Raw genomic sequence first — 11,936 nt, forward strand, 5'->3', positions numbered from 1 at the left:
CAATATATAATTAGTAATATGTGATACACTTATATGTGTGCAAATTCTAATATATATTATTTAAAATAAAAAATATATTATTTAATGAGTTATATACAAAATAATAAGTTAATATAAGAAAACCATACGTAATTTTTTATCTAATAAATTAGAAATTTTTTTTATCAAAATCAAGTTCAACTCAACCAATTTCATCCGGAAACGCTACTTTCAATAAATGCTGATCACACATATCTTTGCAAATGCACCAACACTGTTAAGTTCAGTTGGTAAAATCAAATTTTCATAGAATTTTCCAAGTCCCAATTCCACTGTTGAGACATTATTGTAGTGAAATACTATAATCATATCAGAAATAGACATCATCGTCATCATCATAGAATAAAGAAAAAAGGAACAGCAGAGCAGAAGATAAAGGGTCAGTAATGAAGGGAGAAGAGCCCCATCTCTTGTTGAGGGGAGGCAGGAGGAACTGCTCCAGCTATAGTCATGGCTTCTCTTCATCTCAGATCCAGTCACTGGCTGCCATTTGTCAGACCCTTATTCCCCCCCTCCCACTTGATGATAATGACAATGATGACGCCAATTTGCTGCACCAGCCTAATCACTCCTTCTACAAGTCTTCAGGCCCTGATGAGGTAACGTTTTCTGTGTACTTATAGTTTGACGTGGTTATGATTTTAGTGGAAGGATGGCATAATTGATTATGTCTTAAAGAGAGAATTTTTTTAGAGGGAATATGTAATGTGTTGTCAAATTAATAAATAGTAATTTGGTGTAAAAAATAATATTTTGTATATTTACAGTGTTGTTTGAAAATATGTAGTGTGGTAGTGTATATGTATTTATTGTATGACTTATATATAAAATTACTTTTTTGCTCTTATAAATAAATGTGTATTACCAACGTATATATCATAGTTCTTGATTCATTTCATCATGGTTTACGGTGCTTAATAGTGTTCCTGCCTCCTGTAGTGCTTATATTAGGAGTCAGACCCGACTCAAGTGGCGAAATTGACAGTAGTTTCTTTTTTATATTGATTCATTTCGTTATGGTTGACAGTACTTAATAGTGTTCTAGGCTCCTATAGTTCTTATATTATAAACTAGACCTAACTCAACAGGCAAATTTGATAGTAGTTTTGTTTCAACATTTTGGTTTTGTTATGATTTATAGTGCTTAATAGTGTTCTTGGCTCTCAACTGGCCAACTTGACACTAGTTTCTTAAGTACTTTGTTTTGTTTCATTGTTGATTATTGTTAGGATTGTACGTTTTGATGAAATATTCATTATCAAAGAAGGATCTTTAATGAAAGTGACTTGAAGTATAGCATTCGCAATGGTGTAGACTTTTGCAGATTTTTCAGGGAAAAAATCCAGTGATCTCCTTGTGATAATGGAAATATTTAAAAAAATTCCTATAAAAATTAAAGTATCAAATACCCCCCGTGATATAAAATAAAATTTAAAAAAACCCTTCCGTACAAAATTTGAGTTACATGAGCTTTGACTGCGATTTTTTTATGAAAGTAATTTTTTTTTATATTTTTGCCCTTCTCTCACAGTTAATATATAATATTATATATATTTATTAGCAATAAAATATTATCTTTATAATAATTATTTAAAATATTATTTCTATAATAATTATTTAATTAAATATTATATATTTTTATTAATAATAAAATATTATTTATATAATTATTATTTAATTATTTATATAATAAAATATTATTAATTAAATTATAAAAAAATTGCAAATTTGCGGCAGCGGCGGCGGTTGAAGAGGAGGGCGCGGTCGCGGCATTCATACTACCAAAAGGGGTTATTAAGAACATTGAAAAGCACCGGCAGACTTTCTTATGGAAAGGAAAAGGGAGTAGTGGTTACGCCAAAGTGGCGTGGAAGGAGGTTTGTAAACCACTGGTTGAGGGAGGACAAGGGCTAAGGGATATTAGCACAATGAACAATGCTCTCATATGCAAAAAACTATGTGATGTCATCCGGTGTGATAAGACTTCCATTTGGGTTGATTGGCTATACCAGGGACGACTACGTGATGCTTCAATATAGACTATCCCTGATCATAGAGGTTCGTGGGGTTGGAAGAAAATGGTCCGTCTGCGAACGTGGCTGCGACCAATGGTGGAATACCATATTGGAGATAGAGGTGATTTTTATCTATGGAAGGACCCATGGCATCATCTCGATCCTCTTATGGAGAGATTCCCGAGGGGACCGATCACCCTTGGTCTTCATGAATCCATCAGACTTAGCTCTGTCATCCAGGGAGGTCAGTGGCAGTGGCCTCTCATTACCGACATAGAGTACTTGGAGATTACTCACATGCTTCCACCGATTCATAGGGATAATGATCGAATTATTTGGAGATTTTCTGATGGAATCCCTACGATCCAGGCTCTATACTGATTATTTGATCCACCAGACCCGAAAGCAGGTTGGGCTTTACTACTTTCGAGCGCTTTAAAGATATCTCGCCACATGTTTATCTTATGGCTTGCTATATTGGAGAAACTACCTACGACGGACAAACCATGGTTATCTTATCTTATGGCTTGCTATATTGGAGAAACTACCTACGACGGACAAACCATGGTTATCTCACTTAGGTAGATATGTATTATGTGATGAGGATGAGGTGGAGACACACACACACACCTATTTTTCCGATGTCGATACAGTCGCCAAGGCCTTCACGCTATTAGACAAGTTGTACGCTTTGCGTGGCCTAATAGAGATTGGATGACAGATGTTGATTGGGCTGCAAGGAAGTGGAGGGTAAACATATCGTCAATGTGGCCTATCGCGCATTACTGGGTGCGTGTATCTACCATATATGGAGAGAGAGAGAGAGAGATCTTAGGCGATTCGAGTATACTGAGCGGAACCCGAATATTGTAGCTAGCTTAATTATGGAGGATGTTAGACAGCGTATACTTGGCATTACCTTAGCTAGCTCTATTAGTACACATGCACTTTATAGATTGTGGCGTATCCCTTGGTCTGTCGAAGGAAACACTACTTGATTCATGATTATTGTTCTATATCCTTTTTTATTTATGAAAATTACATTTACCGAAAAAAAAAAAAGACGGGGTGGGGGGAGGTGGGGTATATAATTATTATTTTATTTTTTTATAAGTTATAATTATATATATTATAAATATATTTTAATAGTATTAAATTATATACATTATAAATTAAATATTTAATATTAATAAGATTAGTTTGACCAGTTGACTAGAGGGGTATTTTAGTCATTGTATTTAAAAAAATAGGCTCAAATTGACCAGGGGGCGGTGTGATTATTTATTCGTAACATTAGGATGATTTTTTATATTAAAAATTTCATAGGGGGTTATTGATATTTTTATATATCACAGGGAGTCAAAATGAATTTAACCCGATTTTTCAGCTTATTTCGGCATTATGCATGCTTCTTGTGGGAATGGGTTTCATGTATTAACAGTTCTTGGCCCTTGTGAATTAATAGGTGGCAGAGCTATTGGTGAAGAGGGGGATTCCGGCAGCCGTGTTCATAGTGAGCTTAGTGTTAAAGTTTCTGTCAAGCAGACTGGGAACACTTTTGCTTTGTGGGTGGATTTGTTCGGATTGGAAGTGGCCATTTGTGCACAGTTTCTGTGAATTAACCTTGAAGAAAAGGGAAGCTATTCTTCAGAAATGGTCTAGAGAAACTTTGTTCCTGCCTTTAAGAATAGCTTTCTTGTTGCTGAAAATCATGTGCCTCTTTGTCTTTTTCTCTTGGGTAATACTTCTGATCTACTGCTCTTTTTCGTAAACGGTCGCTTGCTTTATTTGATTCTTATAGCTCTTAGGAACCCTTTGTGCTGCAGACTGATGAGAATTCAAGTAACCCTGCTTGGGAAGCAATTGGATACCAGGTGGAGGCCACTGAAAGAGAGACGAAGTATGAGAAAGAACGGCCACTTGAAAAAGGAATTATTGAGATTATGAATGAAGATGAGTCGTCCCTAAAGGAATCCCTCATGCAAAAAGGTATAAACTTTGCTGAGGATGAAGATGAAAATGTGTATAAGATCAAATGCGATGCGGTGATTATTGGATCTGGTTGTGGGGGAGGGGTTACTGCAGCAGTTCTTGCAAAATCGGGCCAGAAAGTGCTGATCCTGGAGAAAGGTCACTACTTTGTCCCAGAAGATTATTCAGGTCTTGAAGGACCTGCTTTCTCTGAATTATATGAATCTGGTGGGATGCTAACAACTCAAGATGGAAAAATAATGGTCATGGCAGGAACGACTGTTGGTGGTGGTTCGTATATGAATTTGTCTCATTGGATAAGAACTCCAGATTATATTCTGAAAGAATGGTCTACAGAAAGTAAGATACATCTCTTTGGCAGCCATGAATATCAATCTGCTATGGATGCAGTGTGTGAGAGGATTGGTGTCACTGAAAACTGTGTGCAAGAAGGATTTCAAAACCAAGTTCTTCGGAGGGGTTGTGAAAATCTTGGCCTAAACGTTGAGCCTGTGCCAAGAAACTCATCGCCTGATCATTACTGTGGTTCTTGCTGTAGTGACTGCAGAAGAGGAGATAAGAAGGGAACTGGCTCCACTTGGCTCGTTGATGCTGTCAAGAACGGTGCAGTAATCTTAACTGGATGTAAAGCTGAAACACTCATGCTTGTTAGTGACAAGAAGGAAAAAGATCGAAAAAGCTGCCTTGGAGTGATTGCAGCTGCTGAAAACAAGAACATCAGGAAGAAGATTCAAATAGAAGCAAGAGTGACTATTTCTGCTTGCGGTTCTCTCCTCACTCCCCCATTGTTGATATCTAGTGGATTGGAGAACAAGAACATACGCAAGAATCTGCATCTCCACCCTGTTTCATTGGTTTGGGGATACTTCCCAGAATCTTTAGTAGAACTCAAAGGTAAAAGCTTTGGGGGTGGGATTTCAACTTCCCTTCATAAGGTCCAATCTGAAGAAAAATCAGATATCCAAGCTATAGTGCAAGCTGGAGCACTTGGACCTGCCTTATTCGCCACCTTGTTCCCTTGGGTCTCGAGAAATGATATGAATGACAGGATGACGAAATACGCTAGAACTGCAGTTCTATTTGCACTATCCAGAGATTATGGCTCAGGGGAAGTGAGAAAACAAGGACACATCAAATACAGGTTAAGTGCAGTTGACAAAGAGAATCTTAAAACAGGTTTGAGACGAGCTTTGAGAATTCTCGTTGGAGCGGGAGCCGCAGAAGTGGGCACTTTTAGAAGCGATGGACAGAGGATTAGGTGCAAAGGGACTAAGAATGAAGACTTGGAAGAGTTTCTTGACGCAGTTACAGCAGTTGGAGGACCGAGGACTAGATCAGAGTACTGGACTCTTTACTGCTCTGCTCATCAGATGGGCAGTTGCAGAATGGGGGCGAATGAGGAAGATGGAGCAGTCGATGAAAACGGAGAATGTTGGGAAGCCAAGGGCCTGTTTGTGTGTGATGGCAGTGTTCTCCCCACTGCCGTTGGTGTTAACCCAATGATCACTATCCAATCAACTGCTTACTGTATCTCGAAGAGACTAGCTGACTCCCTCAAGGAAGGAAAGCTCTTGTAACCCACGAAATTTCCCACTCATCAAATCTTTATGTAACCCATGAGTTTGGAAACAAACATGTCGTATAATTTGACACATGTAATATATTAGGTTCACAGTGAGGGAGGGATGGCAATGGTCAGTTCTAACTTAGATACACAAGAGGGGCCTTTCCCCTCTTGGAGAAGTGTATTTTAGTACTTTATTACCTATGCATAATTTGTTTTTGCATTTGCAATGAACCTGCCATCAATGTGCACGTTGTAATATCTTACGGTTTTTCTTCCATTAAAATGTAATGTTTCGCCCACTTTTTTGCTCAAAAGATTTGTTGTTTAACAGTGCAGTCTGCAGTCAAATTCTACAATACTTCATCCCCATCCATCCATAAGCCATTGTTTATTATTGATAAGAAGACAATCATGTCTACAGCTTCAAAAAATTAAGCACCGTATGCTGCTTATGATGAGCAAACTCATCATGGACTAGAGAAACACAAAATGTTGACTATTTTCTTTATCTGAAATCAAGAATGATTAAACACCTCCATGAATCCATGGAGATGAACAGGTTGCTCCGAAAGCCCATCTGACAAGATAATGGATCAGTATACATGAGATCTTATCCCAAAAAAGCAAGAAAAACAGTGACCTAAAGAAATTCAGGACATATGAGATGTTCTCAGCTTGCTGAGGCTTTCACCGCTTTCTCAGCTGCATCATCCAAATCTTCAGCAGTAATCAAAGTCATGCCACTTTCCTGTAAAAATGAAAATTGCAGAAAAAACAGTTGCCTAAGTCATACATCACATGCTCTAGAATAACAAATTTCATGTGAAATGGGATTTCAAATTCACCTTCAGAATTCTCTTTCCTTGGTCAACATTGGTGCCTTCAAGACGGACAACCACTGGTACTTTCAGTTGAACCTAAAACAGAGACATAATGGAGTTCAGAACTGTGCACGGCAATCTCATTGAATGCAAAAAGAACACTGATGTTCGTCAGAGACCATAACAGGAACCTTTTTTAACTGTACATGTTCAAAGTATGCAACCAATTATTTCCTGAAGCATTATTGTTAACAATCAGACAATTTTGACGATAATGGATCAAAGAGTATCATGGGATTGATGTGAGGTGTCAGGGATGGCTTCCTAGAAGCAAACTCTGGACAATGTAAGTGCATGCTGAGTCCAATCCTGGTTCAGCATCAACTGTGGCAGCATGCTCAACACATGGAAGTTGGATAAGAAATGGTGTTTCTAGTGGTGAATGGATGAACACTTCCTACTTCAAGTTAAGGATACTCTTCCCCCAGCATCAATTCCTACCCAACTTCTTAAGCAGCCAAATATGTAACAAGGAATATAGAATTCATTTGCCTCGCCTTGAGATGAGAGGGAGTGTTAATTTGACTTGAATCCTTAGAATTTAACTTTTAGTGAGCAGGTGTAACATTTAACTGAAAGAGCAGAGGGCAAGAAATGGAAATGGGAAATGATCAAATTTAAAGACTCTAAGAGAAGGCTAGACCCAGAAATGAAGCAGGTTGTAAATGACAGATTTCCAGTCTAGATATGTCAAAAAGCAGCCAGAACCGACAAGAAAAACCAATGAACGTATGCCATTACCTGTTTAGCAGCATTCACAATTCCACTGGCTATTACATCACATTTCATTATTCCTCCAAAAATGTTTACAAGAATAGCCTTCACTTTGTCATCTGAAGTCAAAATTTTAAAAGCTTCCACAACCTGTTCAATACATCCAGCTAGAGTGGTAAAAAATTATAACCTACACCCCGAGTCAAAAGAATAGATGGAAGACATTCATCAAACATGGTGTATTTGTCAAAATTTGAAACTCCTCTCTCAAAATTAGCATACCAATATACTGATTCTCACAATTAAATATATCCACTTGCAATGATTTAAAAGCAAAACAAATCCACAACATCTCAAAACATGAAAAAGGACAGAATTACCTGGCCTTCAGAAGCATTTCCACCAACATCAAGAAAATTGGCAGGAGTTCCTCCATGTAACTTAATTATATCCATGGTGGCCATGGCCAATCCAGCGCCATTCACCATGCAACCAATTTCTCCATCTAACCCGATGTAATTTAAATCAGCTTTTGCCGCAGCAACCTAAAAATATTTAACAATGCTGTATATAATGAGTAAACATCCACCGAACGAATCATTAGATTCTTTCAAAGCCACGTATCTGAAAGGCCTTCTACAAGAAAAATAGGGGGGGTTAAGTACCTCACGAGGATCCTCTTGGGTGGGATCTCGAAGCGCAAATACCTCTTTCTGGCGGAAAGCAGCATTATCATCAAAGTTCAGTTTTGCATCAGCTGCAACTAACTGGTTATCAGAAGTCTCAGCAATGGGATTGATCTGTTCAAAGTTGTATTATGAGATATGGAGTGTTTCTGCAAGCTGATAAACATCCTAAACCTAGAGACTAGTAAAGCTTTTTGTAACAGCAAAAGCAAACATATCTAAGAGCAAGCAAATCAAACTTGTGACCTCCAATAATGTGCAGTCACATTTGCAGAAAAGTTCATACAACTTCTTCACTTGTTCAATTGAAGCATTTCTATCAGCCACCTTGGGAGATAACCCATCAACTACCTTAGCAGCATCCTCATCAGTAATGCCTGTGAAAACATCAATAGGAACCTGCGAGATGAAACCTTCAGTCAGTAAAAGGAATCTCATCCACAAAGCAAAATTTCTGGAACACAGCTAGACCTCAAAATAATGGAAGAGAGACTTACCTTTACAATCAGTTCCGGATGTTTTTCAGCAAGGTCTTCAATACTGGTTCCCCCCTTTTTACAGGCAATAATAAGCTGTGATATAGATGTGAACATTCACATTAGAGATTTGCATAGAGATACTTCTACTAAGAATATCACAAGCTAACCAAACAAAGAAACAAATAGGTTCAAGAAAAATACAAAAGCACAGCCTCATGATGGACCTTTTTCCATCTTTATTTAGAATTACACCTTCTGTCTGATCGAAGACGACTATTTAACCATCTTGGTTTTTGGTCGATAATTACCATGCGCACACATTGCTCGCAATGTCCAAAGCATAGTTCTTGATTCATGATCATATTTTACCGGCTAAGTTAAGAGGATCAGTTTTTGTTCTGGAGTGTACTAGGAGATTATGACCATTTAGCTTCAAAGTTTAAACATCAGGGAAAGGAAAACTTTTAAAAGTTGTACTTTGAACACGACTGGGAGCTCTAGATACAGATCTCCAATTAAAGACTCGGATTACAAAAGATACTTAAAGCAACGACACTAAGACACAGTCACCAGCTCAACACATGATATAAAAACATTGGAAGCTAGATAAAATCAACTAATTATTTAAGCAAGGATCAACCCAGAATTTTCTTTCTCTGCTACATAATAACTGCATCAGTATATCTCTGGAAGTTTTTAAAAAGAATACTACCTATATCGAAACAATTAGAAAATTAAAAGTGGAACTCACAAAATAAATAACTTTGATAAAATGGTCGAAAACACAATAAAATCAAATCAGATAAAGCCCTTGGTGTTAAGGCAACTTACAGGACCAGCAGATTTACGATCAAGAGTAATGGCAAAGTACATCTCATTGACAAGGGATAACTTCTCAGCTAAATACACCTGAAAATGGCCACGATGAATATCATCACTCTGTTTAACACCACCTGAAGAGACAAAAGCTTTACATATGGACTCAACATTAGCACGTATAGAAGTAAAGCTAGAGAAAAAGGTACATCAAATTCAAACACATTACCCAATCGGATAATTTCAATCTTCAATGTTCGGTGTTCTTATTAAATATGAAACAAATAAAAATTGATAAGAAAAATACTTTGATGCCAAACCTTGCTGACAATTTTTCCTTGAGGTCCAGTTTGCTTAGTGACAAGTATTTGCCCGAGCATTTTTCCTGAAAGAACACAAGCATAACTTCTATGTTACAACAGTTCAGATGTATACCATTAATGCAAGCATAAACAAAATATTTTCCTAACCCTTTGCTGTGGAGGACTTAAGATGGGGTTATATTATATTAAACAGCGGAGGGGGAAGGAGCATTATACTGTAATAATACTGGATTAAAGGATCCCAGCTGTTTTTCGAGTTATCATCTTCAACTTCATGGAGGGCAGAGAGTTAGAAGAAGCCCAATCATATCAAAGTTGCTCCAAAAAAATTCGATATTACATCTATGATTTTCTTTTAAATTGCAAAAGATATCTCGTCATACCAGCAATATCCTCAACCTGGTCAGCCTTCACAATATGAACTCCACCCTGGAGACCACTCTTAAATGACCCCAGCCCTCTGCCACCAGCAAGGATTTGAGACTTCACCACCACCTACAACAGAAAAATACAAGTATTCCTCTTCTGCTCCAAAAATCAATTACTTCCAGAATGGTGTGCCAGGAGAAAGAAATCGAAGCCCAAGAAGGCTTTTTCCCTTGGTTGAATCCAACAAAACCGCTCCAAGCAACAAATAATTAATTAGAAACCAGGAAATATTTTGTCTGCAGTACCTCACTATGGTTGGGAAATACTTCCTGCAGCACCTTCTTGACTTCATCAACAGAACTAACTGCAACACCTCTGGGAACATTGATTCCATGCTTGCTCATCAACTCAGCTCCCTGACATCAGTTAAAAGTTCAGACACGTTAATTTTTCGTATGAGAAATCAAGACTGACCTATAAAAGTTAGAAGGTCCAGTTCATGTCTTCAACAGCCAATCTACACATCATTCATTATCCTCCAAAACTTGCATCCCTCTAATCTAAATACTAAAACAACCGCAATTCTAATCAGAACGTAGAATTTTCGTCAATGCTTTATCAGTAACACAAACAGTAAACAAAAGACCAAAGTAGATCACGCTTAAAGCCTCGATAACACTAAAGTAAAACAATGTAAATCCGTACAACAAACAAAGAGTGCGTATATGTCTGACTGCGCGAGAGTGAAAAGGGGGTCCCAGTACCTGATATTCGTGGATGTTTAGGCGGCGGAGCTGTTGCTGCTGCCATTTTCCGGCAACGGAGAGAGAATCTCTAGCAAGTTTCCCCAGCAATCCTCTCACCATTTTTTCTTGGACACCGTTCTTCCCTTCTTTCAGATCTTTCTGCGCAAGATCGAACAGAAACCCAGAGACTCAGAGAACAATAAATATATAACGAACAGAACCCCGAATCGGGGAGAGAGAGAGAGAGAGCGGCGGAGGTGCCGGAGGCGAATCAACTGACCTTCGCCGGTGAGTCGAGTGCGGAACCTTCGGACCCTCCTTTTGCTTGGCGAACTTTGACCTTTCCACTTTTGATTTTATTATTATTAGTTATTACACTCTAACTCCTATTTTCCCCTTTTAATTCTTTTTTCTGTTTCTTTATTTGTTTATTTTGTAATTTGACTGTTAACGTAATGTTATATTCCGATTTTCAAATTTTAAGAAAATACTAAAAAAAGTATTTTTCTTCTTCAGATTTGGAGAAAAATCCAAATTAATAACTGTTTGATTCCTCTCCCACTTTAATTTGATTCCTCCATTATAAAACAATGTTTTATTTCATATTTTGATTAATATATGCATATAATTGTATAAATTTTGTTTTAAATATGTCTGCAATATAAATTTCTTACGCGTGTTACGTTGAATAAATTATGAAACTAGATACCCTTTTGCAATAATAAATCAAAACCACGATCTATTTATATGGGTTTATTAATATTCAACATGATAAATTTTAATTCAAATTAAGTTTGATCAAACCTAAATTATTATATAATAAGTAATTATATTTGTCATGATTGATACACAATTGAGAAAAAATGATCAATCATAGCAAGTATATCAAATTTGTTATGAAATTAAATTTGATTCTAGTAAAAATTTTCATATAGCTTACCTAAGGTAACCAACTTGCAATTTGTGATTTTGAGCCCCAAAAGGCTAAGATTTTCCAAGTAGATGGTAGAATCTACACAGTGGCTCGTCTATTAGATTTATTACCAAAATTGCGTACCTTAATTAATTAGAACATATATATACTTGCGTAATAACGTTCATATTCAACTTTGCGAATCTTGTATATATATGTATATATATTTCCTAACCGGGTGATCGATCAATTGACAAGTTCATAATCAACAGCATGGAAAAATCCCAATAACGTTCTAACTTCATGCGCTTCAACTGCATGTTGTTAGGCATCAGCCTCGACAGTCTCGCCGTTCTCCTTGCATGCAGCCAGCATGTTGGCACGGAACTCTCTTTC

The 11,936-nt window shown here is 37.2% G+C and overlaps 2 protein-coding genes across 3 annotated transcripts; one reads left to right on the forward strand and one right to left on the reverse strand.

Moving 5' to 3' along the window:
* On the forward strand, window positions 251–6,221 carry LOC105163441 (long-chain-alcohol oxidase FAO2-like). Of its 2 annotated transcripts, none has more exons than XM_020694793.1 (3): window positions 251–638; window positions 3,520–3,792; window positions 3,863–6,221. In XM_020694793.1, exons 1-3 carry the CDS (start codon window positions 426–428, stop codon window positions 5,621–5,623), a joined length of 2,247 nt encoding a protein of 748 aa, XP_020550452.1. In that variant the 5' UTR covers window positions 251–425; the 3' UTR covers window positions 5,624–6,221. The 2 variants fall into 2 exon arrangements, with proteins under 2 accessions (XP_020550452.1, XP_011080082.1); XM_011081780.2 differs by having other exon boundaries at window positions 253–638; window positions 3,881–6,221.
* LOC105163442 (succinate--CoA ligase [ADP-forming] subunit beta, mitochondrial-like) lies at window positions 5,987–11,049 on the reverse strand. The gene is made up of 13 exons (XM_011081782.2): window positions 10,908–11,049; window positions 10,646–10,786; window positions 10,187–10,297; window positions 9,896–10,007; window positions 9,510–9,574; window positions 9,205–9,282; window positions 8,392–8,466; window positions 8,141–8,293; window positions 7,874–8,008; window positions 7,589–7,753; window positions 7,236–7,358; window positions 6,459–6,530; window positions 5,987–6,361 (listed from the first exon to the last, which is right to left on the reverse strand). The coding sequence occupies exons 2-13, from the start codon at window positions 10,745–10,747 to the stop codon at window positions 6,284–6,286; spliced, it is 1,269 nt and encodes a 422-aa protein (XP_011080084.1). The 5' UTR covers window positions 10,748–10,786; window positions 10,908–11,049; the 3' UTR covers window positions 5,987–6,283.

Source organism: Sesamum indicum, linkage group LG6 (genome assembly GCF_000512975.1).
Source record: "Sesamum indicum cultivar Zhongzhi No. 13 linkage group LG6, S_indicum_v1.0, whole genome shotgun sequence".
Lineage (NCBI taxonomy): Eukaryota > Viridiplantae > Streptophyta > Magnoliopsida > Lamiales > Pedaliaceae > Sesamum > Sesamum indicum.